Genomic DNA, 26,049 nt, shown 5'->3' on the forward strand with positions numbered 1-26,049 from the left:
TCTAGAGGTGACGATAGGCGGATTGATAGTTTAAAAGAAACCCGGGGTCGCGATGCGCGGGTAATGCAGTGCGGACTGATGGCAAGGGGCTCGTCCTTCGTTCTGGGAGCCTAGATCGGCACTATGCACGATTCGCCTGTGTGTTTTTTTTGTGGTAGTTTTCCCCCTCCAACGCGCGACTAGGAAAGCGGTGGGAGCCTGACGTAATTAATGCGCTCCTCGCTACAACGCTCTGCCTTCAGTAGGTGGGGAAATCAGAAAGAGACCAGGACGCTTTTGTCAGATCTTTTGCAACCTCACCGCCAATTCCTCCTCCTACTCCAGCCTCCCCTCCCAACATCACTTTACCACAAGGATGAACCGAGAGGCAGTAGCTCTGTAGTCGGGGAACCAGCGAGGAGTCGTTTCATCTTTGGATCTAAACTCCCAGCCACTTGATCTGTTGCATCTTTCGGATTAATCGAAGGGACGTTTTTTTTAATTAATTCTCCTCACTGCTTCGCTGATATCCACCCTCTTTCTTTTCTCTCCACAAAAAAAAACTTCCTTTCGCTCCAGCCGACGTGTGCCTGTGGGTATCCCAGTCGCAAACTATGGTGGTCGTCATCTTGCTATGTACGCGGAGCTTACTGGTGACTGCGCCGGGAGTGTAAATATTTGCTCAGAAACTTTGAGGTAAGGAAATGCCTACAAGTTATGCATGTTTGTGTGTTTTTCTCTCCCCCCCCACCCCCTCCAAAAAGGGGCTTTGTAAATCCACTTTATACGGCGCGCAGGGCTATTCTGAGGGGAGTCAAAGAGGCTATGTGACAACATGTACACCTTTTAATGGGAATTGGCTGCAGATGACACGGTATATTGGTAGAATCGGTGCAGCAAACCTTAAAGCGTGCTTTTGAAAGTACCCGCTACTGCGGGATGTAGGCAGACTCCTTCCAAATCGTTGCAGGATAGTCGAATGGTGCTTTTGGAGAGCAAAGATAAATACGTACGATTTACTTCTTTTGTTTAAATTATTATTACATGTTCCTGAACCTTGCGAGCCCGAGCGGTTTGAGGATGCCATGCCCGCCTTGGCTTACAGTGTGACCCCTAGGTTCGCTGGACGCTGCAAGTCTTTGCTTGGATCAGCGTGCCCCTCCGGGCTGTGAGCGAACATGGAGAGGCGCAGGGGGGAGTGCAGCGTTCAGTGGGGAATGCTGGATTCAAACAGCGGATGGATGCAGACCTATATTCTATAGAAGCGTGGGCTGTCCAGCAGCTCGGCACCGAACCGTTTACTGAAGTCAACTCGTTTGCCAGACTGCATTAACTCGGGACCGGGGTGACTGGAAAGGGCTCTCTTAATATTCCATCTAGGCTGGACATTCTTATTTTCTTATTGATTGCCATTTATTTAATCCCCATCATTAAATTTAAGATTCTTTATGTTGCCCCTCTCATTTATAATCCTTACCTGATCTTATTTGGTCGTGGTCTTATTTGGTCATGGTGTCACCTCGCATTATTTACTCGACAGCCTATTAAAAGACTACTCCAAGATGAATTCAACAGAGTCAGGGGTTAATCACATAGCTGGTAGCAAGATCTAATCTGTTTCACTACTTCCAACTCCAGCGACCTAGTAGATGAAATGAATCCCCTTTTTATTTTTAAAAAAAACACGTTTATAATACACCCGTTTTAATAATCCCCAACTCACTGACAGGCAATTAATCTGTCGTATATCTTTAGATCAAAAAGCTGATTCTGTAATTCTTACTACAGGGAGAAAACTGTGGCTCAGGGTGTAAACCTGTTAGACATTAGTTGTGATGCAGCAGACGCGAGGGATCCCCACCTACCTCTAACAACGCAGTCGTTCCTTAGTAACAGAGAGGACCAACTATTTAACGTTGGTCTGCACTGGAATAAAATAATTGGAGATAATTACACAGTCATTAGCAGTCACCAAGGCGGAACGTGACGCTGAAAAAAAAATTCTACGCCGAGTTTGAGTCACCTCATTTCTGTTAACTCATTCGCCTTGCATTAGATGCCACTCGAATGGGAACGACCGGTATCACTTGGGTATCCAAAAGATACTGGGGGCGAATGGCAGGGGGGATGTGCACATTCGGACCAGTGCATTGCTCAGGGTTGACGGTCTGCCCTCGATTGGGAAGGAGTTCGCTCCAGCAATGGAATAAATTAAAGCGAGCGAGCGCCTGGGCATCAGGTCTTCCCCCAACCGACGCTGGAACTCCGCACCCAACACACCATTTTCCTGCAAACAGCTATCACCAAGTGTAGGTAGACACAAAAAGCTGGAGCAACTTACTGCTGAGCCGCTGAATCACTCCAGCTTTTTTGTGTTGATCTTCGGTTTAAACCAACATCTGCAGTTCCTTCCTACACAATTTATCACTAAGTGTGGGCAGAGTGACGATCCGGACTCTGCAACTGGCCTAATCGTCACTACTGGCCGCCAGAATCTGCGTGGTATTGGCTTTAATCAGCCATAACAAAATATATAATGGTGGCTATCGCGAATAAACGCACTGCATTCCAATTAAAGTACAATCAAAAACGGAAGAACACGTTCTCAGGAAACCACTCGGCAGCCCACCATGCCACTCCAGCGCCAACGCTGCCGACTCACACTGCCTCCTCTCTCTCCCGATTCGCGCAGATGGCTTTGTTATAACACAGTAACTTTTAACAATATGTTGATGCATTATGAGTCAGTATGCGATCTGTCTCCACATTTCGCTCTACACATTCCGTGTTTCACACCCTTGTGTTTTGCGTTGTTCAGCTTGAACAACCGTCAATCCACCTAAAGCTCCCAACCCCCCACCACATACAGCGATGCCCGCCCGTTGTCTGGTAACCTCCGCCACCCACACGCCCCACGCCAGTTTGCAGAGCGCAGTTGAACGGAAATCTGCTTAAACATTGCACAGGCATATCTCGGGATTACGAGTGATGAAATGTAATCAGTTGCACGGTGAACGCCTGGCGGACTCGTAACGTGCGGTTCCCAGAGGGGGGGGAAGAGAAGCGAATCTTGATATGAGCCCGCCAGCGACAAGAATAATGTGCTGTCGATGCATAGGTTAAAATGGATAACCGAAGAAACGGTAGACCACTCTCTCTCACGCAGGTACTTGTCACAACGTTTTATCCTCTCGCCCGTGTCGTCTTTGTGATGGTGGCGTTTATAGCAAGGAGGTGGAGGGATAAGGTTAGTAATATTACCGTTCATGGGTTAAGAGCTACCTTAATGCATATCTCGTCTTAGATTAGGGGAAGGAAGACACAGCCACATGCAGGGAAAGCTAAGGAGACCCAGGTTTATGTCCATGTCACAACCCAGCAGGTATTGAACGAGCGTACTGCGATGGACCAGCAAACAAAGTCAGTGCATTTAACACAAAATCAGTCCCTGTTAATAAAAAAAACTATTTTTTTTGTGGAAGAAAAGCAACGTGGAAGTAATTGTAAGAGTGAGTGTTGTTAGTCGACATTATTATTGTCAGAGTATCTTTTATTAAACGTTCCTTAAAATGGGGGCAAACCCTCAATTAACTATTTGATATGACAACCTGTATCTATCCTTGAGGCAAGTTGGAAATTCGTCAATGGAAGAACAATTAATCTACTAGACATTTCCATTTTTTAAGTATAAACAGATTAACGTGCTCAGTCAGAATGTAATCCATAGAAGGCTGAGTCCATGACTGCTGATGGTATAGTGTTGTAGCTCGGCACATTACAACATACAGCACTTTGTTTAAAATCGTGAATTCTATCCTATAGAATTTACAGTGGGAGAGATTTATCTCGATAATCAGAAAATGATTGTAATCTGATCTTTAAAAATGCAATTTGCTAAATCGGGTAGTTGTAACAATTAATTAATACAACTGGTGGCCTTAATTGGTTAAGTTGTTATATTTGAATAACACTGGAAAATACTTGTTTATTAGAATGCTTTGAGTGGGACACTAAATGCCCTTTTCATAGTTTTTAGCTGCAATGTGTTATTCATTAAATGGGTATTTAGTTTTGGAGTTATTTATTCGATAATTATCAGAAAAATAACAGCGCCTTAATTAGCGTTAATTGCCAACATGTTTGAGAATATGCGAGGACGTGTTTGAAACGCGGTGGAACATGGCTAGGGCCGGATATGCAGAATAATCTGCAGAAGAATAAGTTTATTGAAGGAGGCGTATTTTCAAGTGGTCACCATTAAACCCGTGGGGGGGTTAAGCGTTCGGGTCGGCTTAAACTGATGTAAAAACTCTGTAAGCAGAATTGTTCATACGCATTGCGAGAAATAGAACAAAGTATGTAAACAAGCCAAACCAATAATGCCTGGAAATTAGGTTGCAGGCTTTCGCTTCAACCAGAATGTTAAAAGAAAGTGATACCTGTTTTTTTTTTTATCATTTCAGATTCAGTTCTGTCTGTCTGAAGCGCACAATGTTTATGCGTTACTTGTAAAATAATTGGAGAACACACTGAATAAACTGCGGCCTCGCACAGCGTTGGGGAGGGGTAACAGCTTTACTCCTTTCGGGACTGGAGGTTATTATTAAAAAGAAAATATACGACTTTAAGGAATGTACCACAAGGGGGAGACCTAAGACAAAACTACAAAGATTGCAATGAAATCATCTGCCGATGTCTTTCTGTAAAAGTCGGACCTGTTATGTCCATAGTCTGGGCTCCTGCTGCTATTTCTTTGGCGTTTCTTGGGATAACCGATTTAGGATGAGGATCACTGATTCCGCGGTGATTGTGATTTTAGCCGCCGCGCTGTGGACCGTCAGCGGGTTTGACGCCGGACAAGCCCCTTGTACCACGCTGGTCCAGGGGAAACTATTCGGCTACTTCGCCTCTTCAATGGTCTTTCCTTCCAACAACTCAGCCTGTTCTTGGATTATTCAAAACCCCGACCCGAGAAGATACACGCTCTACATGAAGGTAGCCAAGACCAGCAATATCTGCGAGAGACACCAAATACGCACCTACCAGTACGATTCATTTCTGACCAGCACCCGCACCTACTTGGGGATGGAGAGCTTCGACGAAGTGCTGAGGCTCTGCGACTCCACGGTCCGTTATGCCTTCTTGCAGTCCAGCAAACAGTACCTGCAGATGAAGCAGATGTCTGCGGGAGTCGGTGGCCGGGCAAAGAACAGAGGCGGCAGGGTCAAGGACAAAGAGTTTTCGGCCGAATACTTGGTGGTAGGCAACAGAAATCCCAGCAAAGGGGCTTGCCAGATGCTGTGCAAGTGGTTGGAGACCTGCCTGACCATCAGTACCAGCGCCAGACCCTGCGGGATCATGCAAACCCCTTGCCACTGCTCCAGGGCTGAGAGCATGGGTCAGTCCACTGAAATGTTGGGCTTGAATAAAAAAGGAGACAGTTGCTTGAAAGACGGCGTCTACTTGGAGCATTGCATCAAGAACCCCAAGGACAGCATCGATGCAGATTCTCCCGGTAAGTGAACGTAACGGCCGCAAGCTCCTCGGTACCTCTCTTAACATCAAAGGCAACGAAAGGGGTCTCCTAGATCGTTTAACCCGAAATGTCGCGACCTGTTCTTAAAATTACCTGCTGCCGGTTTAAAAATAACATATATTAACAAAAGGATCTTTATCTATTGGCTTGAATTGCAGTGGTTATGTAATTAAATGGGTGGCCCTGATTCTGAACTGTATAGAGACCCGCCTGGTCAATTGGTTTGGAAGTGAAGAAATTGATGTGTAATTGACCAGCGATCGGCCAGGAAAACCGAGAGAGGTGGGAATACAAGCTTCTATTGAGCGTTATCAGTAGATTTCTCGCTGATTTATGATCTAGCGTTTATGATCCGGCAGTTAAAAAAAATCAATTACTCCAACAATTAAACTAAACCTTCTTTCCATTTTACATTCTCACTAAAGGCGTAAAACCACCTGGATGCAATCCGTGTGATGATCTCACTCGAGTATGGTATTTCTTATAACTAGTTTTAAGTTAAACTTTCCGAGCGTTAGAATGGACTTGTTGCTACCTTCGCATCCATGTATTTTTCTTACTGTAACAATTATCATCCGTTCTTTGGTTGGTAGCGTCGTAATCATTTGAAACCAAATGTGAGTTTAAAAAAAAACATGCAGTTATTATTTCGGTTTAGCCTCTACGCGCTTTTCAGCCGGAGTGGGCGCTTAAAGCCCTCGGGATTCGAAATATAATGACTTGTCTTGTAAATACCTGTACATTATTTAAAAAATGTAAAACTGGATTTAGAAATTACGTTTGTTCGCATCCAATTCCTACCCAGGGGTGGCGTACAAACACAATGCAGAACAGCGTTCAATGGAAATAAACAATATTGCGTGTTCTACCTTAATAAAGTTAATTTCCCTAAGTTATAAAATACGATTATTTCAAGCATTGAAGCTTTCCCCACTATCGGCCCCTTTATATCGCACATTCCCTGGTAACGATTCATTCAGAGTCACTGAAAGGCTAATTTGATTTTCGCCACTGACATGTGGTGTCTGGAAGTATGTGATGTGTCCAACTGTGCGTGATAAATATGTACCATGAAGTGCAAAATACCGTGGGTTCTGACAATGCATAGCATCTAGCTTGAAACACCCAGCGCAGTGGTTATCTATCCTGTGGAGTAGAATAATAGTGTAGACATGGACCCTGCCTCAGATTGGAAGTTACAATAAATATCAGAAGAACGGAGAAGGAATGCATACATCCACATAGACAATTGGTCAGAAATTGAACCACCATGTTAAATGCCTTGAATGAACAATGGTCGCTGTAAGACGGTGTGACGCACTATATTGGGCCTTTCGCACAATGATTTAGCTGGAATAATTATTCTGCAATGTATACATTTTAAGAGCGTTGTGATGTTGATGTTGTCAACATCCTTCCCGTTTATTTGCTAACTGCTAATTGCCATTATATTCACAGTAGCTATAGAACAAAGAGCAGGACAGAAATAATGCACAATATGTTTTATTTTTTTAAAGTGAGCATTACACGTTCTGCTTGCATTAAGGCACAATAAAACAGTGACTAAGATCATATGGGAAAGATAAATATGTATTTGTTCAAGCTCTTCAGTTTAGATGTTGCCTTCTACCATATCTACACGATGCTGTTATTTGTTGAGAGACCCAATGAGTTGTAACATATCAGAACAATAGTAGGTTAATAATGTTTTTTTAATATCTCAATACTGGTGTGGATAATGTTATAAACTACAAATATGAAAATGATTATCTTTAGTTGCAATGAGATTGCTATCTACTTTTCAATAGCACCAACACGTTTTAATATTTGGCTTCCATAGCTCTTGCCATCAATGGTCATCAGATTTTTCAGCACCTTCAAAACAGTAATTTTTGTTGGAGAATAGATAAGGCTCACTTATTTAATGGCCCCACAAGATGATTGTTTAGAGTTGTTTAGACCTTGCAACAGAGAGACTTCCAGTGCAAGGGGGACTTCATTCACTGGAAAATGACTTTTCTGAAATAAAGACAGCCCTTCACTTCAACTGTACCACAACATCTTCCGATCTGAAGATGATGGAGGCATTAACTCGCAATTTATGTCACTTTAAACAAAGAATGTTATGGTTAGGTGACTGCTCTGTGATGGTTGCATGTGGATAATCACAATAGAACAGAGACCATGAATGACGCATTTCAGAATTAATGCCAGCTAGCATTTGGTTTAGGAATGTAAATGTTGTAAATATTCAATGGGTAGATGTTGTAACGTGCAATTGAGACGACAGGTACATACAAAGCGAATAAAACTTATTTACTACTAAACCATGAAAGGAGTCTATTTGGCCCATCAGTCTCATGCCAGCCCCCAAAAGAGCAATCCCAGAAGTTACATGCTTCCTATTATTTTCCTATGACCTTGCAATTATTTTTTTACCCACTAACTCCCCTTTGATATATTTTGAAACACTTCATTAGACTTGGGGCTAATCACCCTACATTCCCAACTTTTGGAATGTGGGAGGAAGCTGGAGCACCCAGGAGTCATAGGGAGAATATGTAAACACCACACAGATAGCACCAAGGTCAGAATTGAAGCGGAGCTGCTGGAACTGTGAGAGAGCATCTGTAACTACTGAATCGCTGCGCTCCCCTCTGTTCAGGGAATTGAACTTAGGCCGTGGTTGTGTGAAACTATTGCCATCTGAATCATCAACTGGCTGTGCCTTGTTCTACAGTAGTAAGTACTTGCAGTTGCTGTGAGGTACTTTTATGAAGGTACCTCTTTCCAAAATGAAAGGAAGCCATGTGACAAAAAGCTATGACTGGGTATTTGGGAACAGCACATAGAGACAGCAGCAAGTGCATCACTACACAATATATTCATGTTCCTTTGAGCTTTTGATAACCATTCACCTTGTAGAAATTGAAATAAATGCACAATATTGACAGGGAATAAGGAAGATAAGGCATGAAATAATGATGGATGTGCTAATTAAATGAGACGTTGTAATAATTTAATGCATTGTATTATAGCACTCTTTGCATATGTATTTGGAGAGCTGTGGGAAAATAATGCTAAAAGGTGAAATACCTGTTGTCATGGAAATAATGCAAATATAGCACTTAGGCTCAGATTGATGAGCACGATTCTAGTTTGATCTCGTCAGTGCTATGAGAGAACAGTTGGCCAGGGAATGTTGAGTGGCAGTGCCTTTTTTTCATCTGTCATTACTGCATGAAGAATCTTTGATATGAAGCCAACAGGAAAGAAAATGTGTAGGGAGATGTTTGCATTCTGTTTCCCTTTAGCAGTTGTAGGGCATATGGGTCGTGTCCATTTTGGTTTAAGGGACTGCAATTTGTGAAATTGCTCCAGTTAGGATTTAATCTTGGAGCTTTTACTCAGTTACCTTTGCAGGTTCACACAACTGAATCCTTCTAAGACCTTATCAAAACAATAACTGTGGATGTCCATCAATTATGAGTGATTGTTGACCTAAGAGAAGTAATCACAATTGAATGAATAGATTCTCTTTTGTTTTAGAGTGACTGCATGGAAACAAGCCATTCGGCCCATCAAGTCCATGCTGACCAACAATCCACCTGTTCACTTGCTCTATGTTAGGCCAGTATCGCATCCTGCACACTAGGGGCAATTTACAGAGCCAACTATCCTACAAACCCACATGTCTATGGAATATGGGAGGAGACCGGAGCACCCGGAGAAAACTCACGTGGCACAGGGAGAATGTACAATTTCTGCACAGACAGCACCATTAGTCATAATCAAACACGGTTCTCTGGTGCTGTGAGGCAGCATCTTGACTGCTGCGCCACTGTGTCACCCTCTTGTTTAAGTAAAGTGCTTTTATGAATGATTTTAATTCTATTATGGGGTGGAGTGTCAATTGAAATACTTAGGTCAATCTTTGTGATAGTCATAAGGTCAGAAGTGTCAGGAGCAGAATTAGGCCATTCAGCCCATCAAGCCTTCTCCGCTATTCAATCATGGCTGATCTATCGTGTAGGAAGGAACTGCAGATGTTAGTTTTAACCAAAGATAGACAAAATGATTATGGACAAAATGCTGGAGTAACTCAGCAGGACAGTTAGCATCTCTGGTTAGAAGGAATGGATGATGGTCGAGACCATTCTTCAGGCTGATCTATCTCTACTAACCTCATTCTCCATAATTCTCCCCATAACCCTTGACACCTGGAGTCCATCATCTGTTGCAACTGGTCAGCCAACTAATGTACAAGTTCATGGCTTTTTACAGATGTTGAAGTCCAATCACTTGAAAAGCAAGAAAGATATTGTGTGTACACAAAATTGCTGGAGGAACTCAGCGGTTGCAGCAGCATCTATGGAGCGAAGGAAATAGGCGACGTTTCGGGCCGAAACCCTTCTTCAGACAAGATATTGTGTGATGTGCTGCGTATAGAAGAGTGGCAAAAAAAGCACAAAAGGAGAGATTTTGAGGATAGGCTTTTATGCTGTTGATCTGTGGAATAAATGCTCAGTGAATGTTCATTTTATATGAAACATTCTGCAATGAAATTCTGACTCAGAGTTGGTTACATGCAGTGCAAGGCTTACATAGGAAATAGCAACAACTTTTATAGATCTCATAAAAAACAAAGTCATGCAAATTTAATGAATAGAGATTTTCTGCCCATGCATTACTGTGGGTCTTTCTTAAATGTGGGATTCATAATCATTCTTTTAGACATTAACAGAGTCAAGGGACTTGAAGATGGGGAAAGAAAGGAATGGAAAATCATGTACCAGCAGGCTCAAATATCCTACTCCTGCTCCCTCTTAAATTCTTATGTTTTAATACTGCAGAAATGTAGCAACAGTGATTTAAAAAAAACCCCCCAATGTTTTAGCATTGTTTTTTCCAGTTTATTTGAGAATTGTCTCCACAAAATCTGGAATTGCTTTTTTAAATCCATTTTGGTCATTTGGCAGTGCTCCTTAAAGTCTACCTTCTTGATTATCCTTTTGATCATCCCCATTTGATGAATTAAACTTTTTGTTTTGTGATACCTTTGAATACCTTTGGTCATGTCATTATGTTCTACTTGATATTCATGCAACTAAATATATTGATTGTGAATTCATTAGAAGGATCTTACTGAAATACTCTATTAGCTATGAGAATCAAGGCATTGGTAGCTGATATCCCCGTTATTGTTTGTGATAATTCAATGTTAACCCATTTATCTTCTATTATTCCCAATGGCAAAATATGGTTCAGGGTATATAATTATAGTGGGACTCTCATGTTTTACAGTTGCCAACAACTTTTGCCTGCTACACAGACGGTTGAATGTGGAAATTCAGTAGTTGTAGGTGATGTCCTATTCTGCTTGTGTTGTTTAAGTGTTCTGCTCATGCTGCAAAATTCATCACACAATTACAGACTTATTATGAACATCAATATTTTGTACATTTGTCTCACTGTAAAATTGATTGAAAACTTTATGTCTTGTTGAATGAAATGTAAATGAGATTCAAAAGGCTTACTGAGCCACAATTAACCGCGAGGAAAAACTCTCACTGCTTCTGAACATTGGGTTGTAAATGTATTGAATCTCGCACCTTTAGAAAAGATTTCTCAAAATTACATGGATTTGAAGATTTTTTTTTAAATGTAGGGTTGTTCGAAGTATTTTCCTACAATTCATGTTTTTGGGGGGGATTGCTCTCTGCACATTTTTTCATAGTTGCAAAAAAATAGACTAATTTTCTTCCTGGTTTGCTGTTTGTCTGGAGTCTTTAACCCTATTGGCTTTTGGCCAGTATTGGCATCACTGGTGCTACTGCAGGTGCAAGATTCCTGACAAAAGATAGCAGCTGACACCATCCAATGTTGGAAAAGGGAAAATCCACATCACAGTGCTCACATAACTTTAATTGGCAGATTTTTTAAGGCTACAGTGAATGCATTCTTGCACTGCTTTGAAAATCCATGCAATTTTGCAATATCTACCATATTTCAAGATTGGTCAAGTTCATATACTTTTTTTAAAACACATTCCTAGCTTTTATAAATGGAAGAAAATGCTATCTGTCTAAGTTTAATCTAAAATTACAGTAAAGTTATGGTTGCTGCCAACTTTTCTCAGTGTTTTGATCTTATAGCAATATTTCTCTGTCATTAATATAACATAAAGTAATCTTTGTTTTACCCCACGACACATTGGCGTGGGGTAATACATAAGTATTCGACAAGCAGAGTATCAACCTCTGCTGTGATGTTTAGTGCCCAGTGATCTAGTGTCACTTGAATGCCGTCTTACTAGATGTTTGCAGTATGTTCCTGTACAATAGATAAGCATGAGACTGTCTTTTTAAAATAAACTAGACCAAATGCAGACCCGTTGGGTCTGCTCCCCCAACGCACCCGTTCCCTACCCCTAGCCCCCACGGGAGGTGCTGTCCTTCAACTCAAGCCGTTCCCGAATGTAAGATTCTAGCACTTACCTAGTCTCCCTCAGCAGTGCTATTAAAAAAATAAATCCAATTGCACTTGCCCTGCGTGCTGCGATAACAATTCGCCCTCCCCCTTCTTGTCTATCCATTGTGACATCATCAGTTCAAGCTGCCATTGTGACGTCATAATTTGAAGCAAGTCGATTTGAAATTCAAGGGAATTAATCAGTAATAATTTGAGAAATAAAGCATAAAATGTTGAGTGACATTGATGATCTCTGCCTTGAGGGGAAAATGTGAATCAGAATATGTAAAAATCTTGTGAATGTTGGCATTTTAAACATTTAATCTCGAATAACGTGTCAAACATAGGATGAAATCTTCATTGAGGCCTGTCTCTGGTAAATGAGCCATGAGTGGAGAATAAGTCGAGAAATAAAGCATGAAATGTTCAGATAAGGTGATCTCGGCCTCAACGGGAAAAATGTCAACTGGAATATGTAAAAATGTAATCGTTACCACGTAGTGTTTTCGCTAAGATGTAAAGACAACCACATATACACACACATATACACACTAACAAAATCAAAGTTTTAATAAGATAAAACTCTATCTTATCTTTTACATGAAGCCAAAAGAGTTTCCCTTTTTGGGTATCCAAAACCAGGATGAATAATAATTATTATGGAGTTGGACACACCAATCAAGCACTTGAGCCCCCAGTTGAAACAAATGAAAGTAACAATAAAAACAATGCATTCATCTGAAATGCCCCAAAAGTTTTTCATGACAGTGATGGAAAATAAAAGCAAATGTTGGAAAGAAGAATCGAGGAGAGGCCATTTAAAGTTTGTTCAGATTACTGGGTCTTGACAGTTTAAAAAATGGAAGGCAAAGATGGAAGGCAATTAGAGATTGAGGCTATAAGAATGGAATGGGACTGTAGAAAGTATCTGAGGCAAGGCTTGGGATTTAGTTTTGGATGATTGTGAGTATATTAAATATGATACACAAGGGGCAAGAACCATCTTTAAAACATAAAGAATGGCAATGTTGCCTGAACAGATGCGCATGATTGATCTATGCAGCAAAGTTGTGGGTAGATGTGGTAGGGGATGAATGGGACACATTCTGGCAACAACAACCTTTGAGCTATCACGTATCTGAGTAAGAAAGTCAAACATAAGTATTCCTGCTCCACAGACAATGGAGGCAAAGTTGCGAGATGATGAGTGGTCCTGGTGAATAATTAAATGTGGGATTTAACTCGTGTCAGAAATGAATTAGATTGCACACAATCTCATTCATCCTTAAGGAATGGCTGGCCAATCAATTTTTAAAACATTTTGTAACTTACATTTTGTATTAAATGCTTGCAAAATTATTTGTTGGATGCCGAATCATTTCTGAGGATTTTCTCTGGGCATTTTTCAGATAGATTCTGCAGCATTGTGAGGTCAGAATCATACAAACGGTATAAATTGGGGTTTTCAGTTGATATTCAGTTGCTAATATTCAGTTGAAACAAGGGTGACTCTTCAGGAAAACCATTCAAAAATTCTGCTGAATGCATTTTCTATTCAGCGTTAACAAATTACCTTAACTTCGCTGTCAGACATATACCTCCTTCACCACAATGATATTTCCAATTCCCAGAAATCCATGATTAGTGTCGCCTTGAATGAAACACCTAACCAGTGCCAATAACTACAATTTTACAACCAATTTTCTCTCATTCGATGCTAGCTTCAGGTTAACATCACCTATTCTCATTCAATTTGGTTCACCTGTGGCTGGAGTGTAAAGGTTGACTTGGTTTTATTACCTCAAAGAAAGAAAGAAGCATCTGGAAATGAAATGACGCCTTTCAGATCTCTGTAAAGATATGTGAAAGAACAGCCAATGAAATATTTAAGAAGCAATATCAGAGTTTATCATGCTGCATTCAATTTGCACAAGATAAACTCTCACAAACAGCAATTGTGATAATGAGCAGCTAATCCCTTTCAGAAGTGAATATTGGCTAAGAAATCATGATGAAGCACTCTGATTACATTCACATGAGAATGCAGATAGTGTTTTGGTGAACGTGTCATCTGAAAATGCATCTCTGATGGTACAGCACCCCCTCACTAGTCCATTGGATCATTAGACTAGATTATGTGCTGAGAGGGAATTAAATCAACATCAAATGCTTCCAAGAGAACAAATGCAATTTATAAAAAATGCCAGGGACCACTGAGATTCAGGCAAACTGGAAGAACAACATCACGTGTTCTGCTGGGGTATCCTGTAACCCAATGGCATGAACATTTACTTTTCCAATTTCAGGTAACCCCTGCACCCCATCCTCTTGTCATTTGATCTACCAGCTAGCTCCCTTTTGTCCTCTTTGTCCCCCCCCCCCCCCATCTCTGGATGCTTTCAAGAGAGAGTTAGATAGAGCTCTTAAAGATAGCGGAGTCAGAGGATATGGCAAGAAGGCAGGAACAGGGTACTGATGTGGATGATCAGCCAAGATCACAGTGAATGGCATTGCTGGCTCGAAGGGCCGAATGGCCTCCTGCACCTATTGCCTATTGTCTATAACCCTATCCCCTCTGGGTCCCCCTCTACTCCTTGTCCCGCACTCCTCCCTCTTCCCCTCCTCTCATATCCCATCATCCCTCCCTTTTGTTCTGCATTTCTCCCCTCGCCATCCTTGCTTATCTAATTCTGCCATCAGCAGCCCTTCATCTTCTCCACTTATTATGTCTAGTCTTTAAAACTATCTTCACCTCTCTCCCACATCTTTCATTTGCCAATCAGGCGCTTCTTCCCTGGAACCACTTATCACTCGTTAGCTCTTCAGAGTCTGAAAAAAGTCAAACTTCACCTATTCATGTTCTCCAGAGATGCTGCCTGACCGTGGGGTTACTCCAGCACTTTGACTTTTTTCTTTTTGTAAACTTGCATCTGCAGTTGCTTGTTTCACCTCCAATCACTTACCAACGCTTGCACTACCCCTTCCCCTCAACTTTTTCTACCTGCTATCTCCTCTCTACTCTAGTCTTGAAGAAGAGTCGCAACCCAAAACGCCATCAGAGCATTTCTCGCCATAGACGCTGACTGAATGAGTTTTAGCAGCAGGTTGTTTTTTGCTTATTGACAAGCTTGATCCAATGGAAGGAGGATCATTTAGAACTAAGGAGGAGACCATTTACTGAGGAGGCATTGGTTTGACTAGGTCTTATTCACTAGAGTTTGGGAAGTATTAGATGATATCTCATTGAAACATTCTGTTGCAATGCGAGAGATTAAATGCAGGGGGTGGTTTCTCTTGGAGAGGGGGTTGGGGTTGAGAGTGGGAGATTGTGCTATCTGGTTGAAGTTACCATCTCAGGATGTGGGGGTAAGACATTTAGAACTAAGATGAGAAGAAATCACTTCACACAGGGTGTTGAACCTATGGAATGTTCTACTACACAAGGCTGTGGAGGTCAAATCTCCAAGTATATTTAAGCAGAAGATAGATTGATTTTCAGAAACAAAAGGAATCAACGGAAATGGGGAAAGAGTGGGAATATATTACCGAGAGAAAGGATCAACAATGATCATACTGATAAGTGAAGTCGGGCCAAATGACCAACTCCTGATTTTTTTTTTTGTTTGTCTTCAGTATTTTTACAAACTGCTAACTCTAGGGTGAGAATGCTATTAACTTAGTGATCATAATGTAGAACTCTGAGGTGTTTTTAAGCTGAAAAAGAGTGTAGAGAAGATTTACGAGGTTGTTACCAGAGAATGAGCTGTGGGGAAAGGTTGGGCAGGCTAGAACTATATTTCCTGCTGTGCAGGAGGATGAGGGGTGATCATTTTGTGGTGTATAAGGAGGGCAATAGATAGCGTGAATGCTCAGAGTCTTTGCTCAGCACAGGAGATTCATTAACCAGAGGACATCTTCCCAATAGTGGCTCAGCACTTCAACTCCCCCTCCCATTCCCAATCCGACCTCTCTGTCCTGGGTCTCCTCCATTGCCAGAGTGAGCAACAGCGGAAATTGGAGGAACAGCACCTCATATTCCGTCTGGGGTCCTTGCGTCCTTATGGCATCAACATTGAATTCTCCCAATTTGGCTAGCCCGTGCTGTCTCCTCCCCTTCCTTCACCCTCTAGCTGTCTCCTCCCACCCTCCCATCCGCCCGCCCTCGGGCTCCTCCTCCTCCTCCCTTTTTCCTTCTTTCTTTCCCCACCCCCCATCAGTCTGAAGAAGGGTTTCGGCCCGAAACGTCGCCTATTTCCTTCGCTCCATAGATGCTGCTGCACCCGCTGAGTTTCCCCAGCAATTTTGTGTACCTTCCCAATAACCCTTTCTGGCTTAAGCCCTCCCTTCATCACCTCCAGTTTAAATTCCATTTGGAATATTTTGGAGGACCAAGAATCCAAGAACCAAGACATAGGAGAAACATTTGATAGGAATTTGAGGGGTAACTTTTTCCACACACGGTGGTGAGTATATGAAGCGAGCTACCAGAAGAGGTAGTTGAGGCAGATATGATAACAACATTTAAAAGATATTTAGACAGATACATGGATGGGAAAGGTTTAGAGGGATATGGACCAAATGCAAGTGGGAATAGTGTAGATGGGGCATCCTGGTCAGCATGGGTAGGCTGGGCCGAAGGACCTGTTTCTGTGCTGTGTGATTCTAAGAGGTGATAGGTTCTAGGTTCTAATATAAATTAAGCATTTCCATTGATTTGTCATTTTGGTAAAACATTCCAAGTTTTAATCATCCCTTGCTTCAACAAATGTTTCCAATATCTACTTTAATGCTTTATATCTTAATTCGGTCATTGACTCTCTAATTAAGGATACATTTTCTGCTCAAGTCTATACTGCTATGCTTTTAAAGAACATATCGTATCATTTCATTTTAATATTATTGACGTTTTAGACAAACCTTATTGCTATCAGCATTGATAAAAAGCTTGAGTTGACAGCCCTGAATTTCTTTTACATCGACCTGTTAAAATTAGCAAACAAGAAGAGAAGACTTTAATTTCGTAGCAAAATACTACAACACTGCCAAGTCAAAAGCTTTAAAATTCCCCGTGGTTCTCAAGTTATTTATAAGATAAGCCCAGACATTGAGAGAGTAGTGAAAAGAGCACATACAATTGCAAAAGTATATTTGAAAACGAACATCAAAAGGCATCTCTTTTATTTTGAATGCACTAAACATTTAGAATAGTCTTTCAGGTACTGGGGATAATCAAAATGTAGTCAGACATCAGGATAAAAGACGTAGGATACTGTGCTACCTCGAGCTAAACACTTCTTCCATTTTAACGTCCATAGATTGCAGTGATATAAAAATACCCTTCCATACCTTGAATTAAAGAAAAATTAAACCAGAAAGCTAGTCTTTAGTTTATTTTAGAAATTCAGCATGGTAAACAGGCCCTTCGGCTCACTGAATCCGCGCCGACCACTAATCTTGTATATTCTGGAGTTTAGAAGGATGAGAGGATATCTTATTGAAACATATAAGATTATTAAGGGTTTGGACACGCTAGAGGCAGGAAACATGTTCCTGATGTTGGGGGAGTCCAGAACCAGGGGGCACTGTTTAAGAATAAGGGATAAGCCTTTTACAAAATGGAGACGAGGAAACACTTTTTCACACAGAGTTGTGAGTCTGTGGAATTCTCTGCCTCAGGTGGAGGCCGGTTCTCTGGATACTTTCAAGAGAGAGCTAGATAGGGCTCTTAAAGATAGCAGAGTCGGGGGATATGGGAAGAAGGCAGGAACGGGGTACTGATTGGGGATTTTATTTAACCTTTATTTAACCAGGAGAAGTCTCATTGAGATTAAAAATCTCTTTTACAAGAGAGTCCTGGCCAAGACAGGCAGCAGCACAGTTCCACAGTTACAGACAATAATTTAACAAAAACAGAGAACATATAAATAGAGTCATGATCACATTGAATGGCGGTGCTGGCTCGAAGGTCCGAATGGCCTACTCCTGCACCTATTGTCTATTGTCTATTGTCAATCACCCATACACTAGTTCTATCCTACACACATGGGACAATTTGCAATTAACCTACAAACCTATACGTCTTTGGAATGTGGGAGGAGGCCGGAGCACCTGGAGATAATCCACGTGCTCCCAAGGAAAACGTACAAATTCTGCACAGACAGCACTGGTCAGGATGGAACCTGGGCTTCTGGCAATGTTCAGCGGGACATGCAGCATATCTGGAGAGAGGTTGTGACAAAACGTCACCCATTCCTTCTCTCCAGAGATGCTGCCTGTCCCGCTGAGTTACTCCAGCATTTTGTATCTACCTTCGGTGTAAACCACCATCTGCAGTTAGGCAGCAACTCTACTGCTGCGCCACTGTGCTGCCCTGAGTCTTGTACACATCTGATCTATCAGTCTCGCGCAGTGCTAAACATTATCAGATATGTACATGTAAATTCCGGTTCTAGACTTACCTCCTTAGTCTGGTTTAGTCAAACACCAAGTCAATCTATGGTTCCAAAACCTTACTTTATTGAAGAACAAACTGCATGGACGGTTGTTGATCCACTCACGCAAGACAACAATATCTCGTGCGAACGGAACAGGTCACAATCAACTGACACACTCCAAAGAATTACCCACTCTCTCATACCCTTCCAAACTAAGGGCGTGACATTACTTGGAGGAGGCAACCCCTACAAACCAATCACACATATCGATCACATTATACAGTTATTGACAGTTCCCTACCCCAATTACAAATCATCCCATTACAATGGTTCTACAGAAGCTTTTGGAAGGACTAAGTAATGCAACATTTTTCCAGGTAGTATAAACAATTCGACCAAGGCTTCACACTTCAGCCAATCATCAAGCAGCAGTACAACCACCTTGCAACATTATTAACAATACCTTTACACACCCCCTTCTGTAACCAATCCCCACTATGCATTTGCAGACCTTCTTATCTCTTTCTGCAAACCCTCATACATTTTAGCAAAGTAAGGACATCTGGACCTCTCCTTATCATCAACTTTCATCTGGGGTCCAGACTCCTTGGAGCCATGACTCTCAGCTTGCAACTTTCAAAGAAAGTGGCCAAGCAGGCCCTGTAAATGCAATGATCCTTCATTTTATAATAGCTGTATTTTGGCCAATATTAACATACTCTGCCAGATGACTTTCATTGGCTACGTCCTGTTCACTTGGATTTTGCTCTGGGGGTTTCAGAACAGTATTTTCAATTGCCCTCTGCATATCCTGCAAATGTCTTCCACTTCGTATTGTGTTTTGTAATATTAAAAAAATATTTTCCTTGGGTCTTCTAATACTTAAAATTAGTTGTGTGGGGACATTGGTACATGATGAAGTATGGTGTGGCACTCAGCAGAATTGTACTCCCTGGTTGGTCATTTTTTCTGAGGAAATTAGTTTCAGATTAGTAAGAGTAATATATAATACAGGACCTTCCCAGGCAATGACGGGGTTTCGTTTTTATGGATGTCGATAAGTTAATTTTGTCTGAAAAGACACAAAAAAACAATCAGTATGGTCACCATACCTCCACGGTATTGTTATAAAGTGAATCAGATTAAGAAAGAACAAAGGTGCAAGGTTGGTGCAGCGGTGGAGTTGGTGCCAGAAACTCAGGTTCGATTCTGACTATGGGTACTGTCTGTACGGAGATTGTATGTTCTTTCCGTGACCGCATGGGTTTTCTCCTGGTGCACTGGTTTCTTCCCACAATCCCAAAACGTACAGGTTTGTCACTTAATTGGTTTTGGTAAAAATAGTAAATTGTCCCCTGTGTGTAGGATTGTGTAAGTGTGCGGGGATCACATGTTGGTGTGGACTCGGTGGGCTGAAGGGCCTGTTTACGTGCTATACTCTAAACTGAACTAAACTACTTTCAGTGGAAAGAGAGTGTTCTGTGTTCATCAGAATGAACATAGTATGTACATTGAACTTTTAAATTTAATGATATTACTAGACTAAATGGGACCCGTTGAGTCCCATTCTCACAACGCTCCACCAATTCCAATATTCCACCACTCACGCATAGCCCCCAACTGCACAGGCGCGGCTGACGGGTTCCCGTTGTGACGCCTCTGATCCCCCCCTCCTCCACTCAACCCCCCCCTCAAACCATCCCTCAACCCCCCCCCCATCCACTCTTAGCCATTCCCTCCCATTGGGTTCCCATTGTGACGTAGAACATGCAGGTAACGGGTACGGCAAGTGGAAAAGGGATTTATTAAAGCTTAAAATGTGAATAACTCCTAAAATATTACAACAATTTAAATGTTAGAGGAGATTTATTCAGTCCATTCTTTCTTGTTGCATCTCTTGTTGCGTTCTGCAGCTGGGGAGGGGGTCAGACGGGGGCTGTCGGGGGCTGGTGTGGGGAGCGTCCTACAGCCTGGCGTGGGGCACAGCTTCAGGCGGGCTGTTGGGAGCCTGTGGGGGAGTGTCCTGCAGCCGGGGGAGGAGGACAGCTTCAGGCGGTGGTCAGTGGGTGTGGCGCTTTAGAGGGCTAGTATGGATGTAGTGGGCTGAAGGGACTGGTTTCCAGAGGGCTAATATTGACATTGTGGGCCAAATGGATTATTGGGCTAGTCCTGCAGCTGGGGACGGGGAGGCTCCAGGTGAGGGCCGGCAGGAGCATTCTGTAGCGGGGAGGGGGGGATGGCTTTAGGCTGGGGCCAGTATGGGGGGGGAAGTGCTGCCTTGGCCTACCACTGCCGTGGCTGGCCGCTGGGAGGGGGGGGGGGGGGTTGGTGTGCGAGGGGAGGGGGTTGGGGGTGTGTGGGCAGACGTGGTGAGCCTTCTGAGCTTGGTTCACTCACTCACAGCTTGTGGACTCATAGTTCCCTCAGCTACGGGTTGTGGACTCACAATTCACTCAGCCATGGCTGTGGACTCACAGTTCAGTCAGCCATGGCTTGTGGGCTCACAGTTCACTCAGCCACGGCTTGTGGACTCACAGTTCAGTCAGCCACAGCTTGTGGACTCACAGTTCAGTCAGCCATGGCTTGTGGACTCACAGTTCAGTCAGCCATGGCTTGTGGACTCACGGTTCAGTTAACCACAGCTTGCGGACTCACAGTTCAGTCAGCCACGGATTATGGACTCACAGTTCTGTCAGCCACGACTTGCGGACACACAATTCACTTACTCATGGCTTGCCAACACACAGTTCACTCACTCACAGCTTGCGGACTCACAGTTCACTCACTCATGGCTTGCGGACTCACAGTTCACTCACTCACTCACTCACGGCTTGCCGAATCACAGTTCACTCACTCACGGCTTGCGGACTCACAGTTCACTCACTCACAGCTTGCGGACTCACAGTTCACTCACTAACGGCTTGCAGTCCCGCAGTTCACTCACTCATGGCTTGCGGACTCGCAGTTCACTCACTCACGGCTTGCGGACTCCCAATTCACTCACGGCTTGCGGACTCCCAGTTCACTCACGGCTTGTGGACTCACAGTTCACTCACTCACGGCTTGCAGACTTACAGTACACTCACTCATGGCTTGCGGACTCCCAGTTCACTTAGCCACGATTTGCGGTCTCCCAGTTCACTCAGCCACGGCTTGCGGTCTCACAGTTAATTCAGCCATGGATTGTGGTCTCACTGTTCACTCAGCCACGGCTTGCGGACTCACAGTTCACTCAGCCACGGCTTGCGGACTCACTGTTCACTCAGCCATGGCTTGCGGACTGGCAGTTCACTCAGCCATGGCTTGCGGACTCGCAGTTCACTCACGGCTTGCGACTCGCGGTTCACTCACTCACAGTTTGCGGACTCGCAGTTCTCTCACTCATGGCTTGCGGACACCCAGTTTACTCACTCACGGCTTGTGGACTCACAGTTTAATCACTCATGGCTTGCAATCTCGCAGTTCACTCACTCATGGCTTGCGGACTCGCGGTTCACTCCCTCACAGCTTGCGGACTCACAGTTCACTCAGCCATGGCTTGCGGACTCACTGTTCATTCAGCCACGGCTTGCGGACTCACAGTTCAGTCAGCCACAACTGTGGACTCACAGTTCAGTCACTCATGGTGAATGGGAGTCGGGAGTGTAGGGGAGGAGTGAGGTGCAGGGGAGGGAGGTGCAGGGGAGGAGGGTGTAGGGGAGGGGGGGTGTAGGGGAGGGGGAAGAGGGAGGGGTGTGTGGGAGTAGGGGGTTGTGGGTGTAGGGGAAGGTTGTGTCGTAGGGGAGGGGTGTATGCGGGAGGGGGAGCAGTGTGTGTGGTATGTGGAGAGGGTATGGGGGATGGAGGGGGTGTGTGGGATGGTGAGTGGTGTGGGGGGGAGGGGGGCGGGTGGGATGGTGGGTGGTGTGGGGGGGTGTGAGATGTTGGGCGGTGTGGGGGTGTGTGGGATGGGGTGGTGTGGGGTGAGGGGGTGGTGTGGGGGGAAGGGGATGGTGTGGGGGGGGGCAGGGGGTGGTATGGGGGGTTGGTGTGGGGGTGTGATGTTGGGGGAGGGAGGCGGTGGTGTGGGGGGAGGGTGTGGTGTGGGGGGGAGAGGGGTGGGTGGTGTGTGGGCAGAGGTGGTGAGCCTTCTGAGCTTGGTTCACTCACTCACAGCTTGTGGACTCATAGTTCCCTCAGCTACGGGTTGTGGACTCACAATTCACTCAGCCATGGCTGTGGACTCACAGTTCAGTCAGCCATGGCTTGTGGGCTCACAGTTCACTCAGCTACGGCTTGTGGACTCACAGTTCAGTCAGCCACAGCTTGTGGACTCACAGTTCAGTCAGCCATGGCTTGTGGACTCACAGTTCAGTCAGCCATGGCTTGTGGACTCACGGTTCAGTTAACCACAGCTTGCGGACTCACAGTTCAGTCAGCCACGGCTTATGGACTCACAGTTCTGTCAGCCACGACTTGCGGACACACAATTCACTTACTCATGGCTTGCCAACACACAGTTCACTCACTCACGGCTTGCGGACTCACAGTTCACTCACTCATGGCTTGCGGACTCACAGTTCACTCACTCACTCACTCACGGCTTGCCGAATCACAGTTCACTCACTCACGGCTTGCGGACTCACAGTTCACTCACTCACAGCTTGCGGACTCACAGTTCACTCACTAACGGCTTGCAGTCCCGCAGTTCACTCACTCATGGCTTGCGGACTCGCAGTTCACTCACTCACGGCTTGCGGACTCCCAATTCACTCACGGCTTGCGGACTCCCAGTTCACTCACGGCTTGTGGACTCACAGTTCACTCACTCACGGCTTGCAGACTTACAGTTCACTCACTCATGGCTTGCGGACTCCCAGTTCACTTAGCCACGATTTGCGGTCTCCCAGTTCACTCAGCCACGGCTTGCGGTCTCACAGTTAATTCAGCCATGGCTTGCGGACTCACAGTTCACTCAGCCACGGCTTGCGGACTCACAGTTCACTCAGCCATGGCTTGCGGACTCACTGTTCACTCAGCCATGGCTTGCGGACTGGCAGTTCACTCAGCCATGGCTTGCGGACTCGCAGTTCACTCACGGCTTGCGACTCGCGGTTCACTCACTCACAGTTTGCGGACTCGCAGTTCACTCACTCATGGCTTGCGGACTCGCGGTTCACTCCCTCACAGCTTGCGGACTCACAGTTCACTCAGCCATGGCTTGCGGACTCACTGTTCATTCAGCCACGGCTTGCGGACTCACAGTTCAGTCAGCCACAACTGTGGACTCACAGTTCAGTCACTCATGGTGAATGGGAGTCGGGAGTGTAGGGGAGGAGTGAGGTGCAGGGGAGGGAGGTGCAGGGGAGGAGGGTGTAGGGGAGGGGGAAGAGGGAGGGGTGTGTGGGAGTAGGGGGTTGTGGGTGTAGGGGAAGGTTGTGTCGTAGGGGAGGGGTGTATGCGGGAGGGGGAGCAGTGTGTGTGGTATGTGGAGAGGGTATGGGGGATGGAGGGGGTGTGTGGGATGGTGAGTGGTGTGGGGGGGAGGGGGGCGGGTGGGATGGTGGGTGGTGTGGGGGGGTGTGAGATGTTGGGCGGTGTGGGGGTGTGTGGGATGGGGTGGTGTGGGGTGAGGGGGTGGTGTGGGGGGAAGGGGATGGTGTGGGGGGGGGCAGGGGGTGGTATGGGGGGTTGGTGTGGGGGTGTGATGTGGGGGGAGGGAGGCGGTGGTGTGGGGGGAGGGTGTGGTGTGGGGGGGAGAGGGGTGGGTGGTGTGCGGGGGTGTGAGATGTTGGGCGGTGTGGGGTGTGTGGGATGGGGTGGTGTGGGGTGAGGGGGTGGTGTGGGGGGAAGGGGATGGTGTGGGGGGGGCAGGTCGTGGTATGGGGGGTTGGTGTGGGGGTGTGATGTGGGGGGAGGGAGGCGGTGGTGTGGGGGGAGGGTGTGGTGTGGGGGGGAGAGGGGTGTGGGGGAGGGAGGCGGTGGTGTGGGGCGAGGGTGTGGTGTGGGGGGGAGAGCAATGTGGGGGGGGAGGGGGGTGTGGGGGGAGAGGGAGCACAGCCCATCGCTCACAGAGCACAGCCCGCCGCTCGCAGAGCACAGACCCTTGCTCGCAGAACACAGTCCCCGCTCGCAGTCCACTTCAGCTTTATTCTTCCCGCCAGACAGCAGGTGCTGGAAGGGGCGTTAGCTTCGTGGTGACAGACAGGCGAGAAGACCAATCTGCTCATCTCACGATTTTTTTAAACCTTCATAACTTTTGTAATATTCCACTGATCGGAACAAAACTTAGTCCGCTTGGAGCAGAGAACGGCGAGTAAGATGGCAAAAAAATCCTAGCGATACAGGGTACCGTTTTTGCACAAATTTAATTACAACGCAGACCGGAAGTGGTCAAGATGAGAGTTTTAGTAATAGTATAGAAGAAGAGGATAGGAACTCCCTCCAAAGTAAGTCAGGCATTTGTAATCTGCGGATGGCTTGCATTCTTATTCACGTGGCAGCAAGTGGGAAATAATTTGTGCAGTTAATTTAACATTTTTAAGTTTTATGTTGCAAAATATTTTCTGTTTTGGGTAATCCACATACCGTTCATAACAAAGCCAAACGATAAAAATAAATCAAGGGGGATCTCTCCACTTTTTCAGGCAACTGTAACAAAGAATAATTAATTCAGGAGTTATTAGTTGACAAAGACCTGCATTTTCATTCAAGCTTGTAATATGAATACATTATTAGTTCCTATGCTGGTTCATTGGATATATTCACTGTCGGCTGTTGTCCTGAATTACACAGACTTAGGTCCCATTACCATACATTTGTATATAATAATTTACCAGTTATGAACCAGTGTTTCAATTGATCTTTCTGCTCCGAGGGAAAATAATGTGTCTAGCCATTCTGTCTCAGCCTTGGGGAATGTGAGAATATCTTATTCTAGATTTTAATGGTCTGTGTTGTTGCTAAGCTGCCAAAGCTGTCTGGCCAAACATTTAAATTGGAGCTGCTTGGATAATGCAATCCAAAGTTACCAATGTGTACAAAAAGGAGAGAGAATGTCAAAATTGTAGAAAAACCAAAAGAAATAGTGTATAATAATATTTGCTTGCTCAGGCATTAATTGTATTTACGGAGAACCTAGTTTTTGCAGAAGGTCAAAAGTGCATGCATTTGCCTGAGTGTATATCCCAGACATCTGACTCAAAGTACAAAGACAGCCTGGCAGCGATCAGAAGGTGCACTCATGATGGCCACAATATGACCGCAGTGTTCCGCACGAACTGTACACAGTACCCGCGGTCACACTGGCCTTTTGCAACACTGCTGGTCTATTCAAACACAAATTCATGGCCGTCACCATCCTCTAAGTGCAAAGTCCAACCAGATCCTGAGGCCCCACTCTTGGACTGCTGTGTTAGATTCAGAGAGATACAGCAAGAAAACGGGTACTTCGGCCCACTGCAACCACGGTGGCCATCCACTATCTAGTCTTATGTTAATCCATTTTATTTACATTAATTTAGTTTAGGGTTACAGCGAGAAAACATGCCCGTCGGCCCACTGAATCCACACCAACCAGCAATCCCCGCTCATTAATACTATCCTGCACAAACCAGGTTCACTTTACATTTATACCGAGACAATCAACCT

At 44.7% G+C, this 26,049-nt stretch overlaps 1 protein-coding gene across 6 annotated transcripts in view; it reads left to right on the top strand.

The window, feature by feature from the left end:
- The first annotated feature begins 246 nt into the window (after positions 1–246).
- The window catches only part of adgrb1 (adhesion G protein-coupled receptor B1), a 576,464-nt gene continuing 550,661 nt past the window's right edge, over positions 247–26,049 (top strand). For 5 of the 6 annotated variants that reach the window (XM_033019939.1, XM_033019941.1, XM_033019942.1 and 2 more), the window contains exons 1-2: positions 247–675; positions 4,443–5,494. In XM_033019939.1, coding sequence (XP_032875830.1) covers positions 4,672–5,494 — 823 coding nt within the window. In that variant the 5' untranslated portion in view covers positions 247–675; positions 4,443–4,671. Of the gene's footprint in view, positions 676–2,926; positions 3,146–4,442; positions 5,495–26,049 lie in introns of those variants that run through there. The other variant, XM_033019940.1, reaches the window with a different exon arrangement.

This window comes from Amblyraja radiata, chromosome 4 (genome assembly GCF_010909765.2).
Source record: "Amblyraja radiata isolate CabotCenter1 chromosome 4, sAmbRad1.1.pri, whole genome shotgun sequence".
Classification (NCBI taxonomy): domain Eukaryota; kingdom Metazoa; phylum Chordata; class Chondrichthyes; order Rajiformes; family Rajidae; genus Amblyraja; species Amblyraja radiata.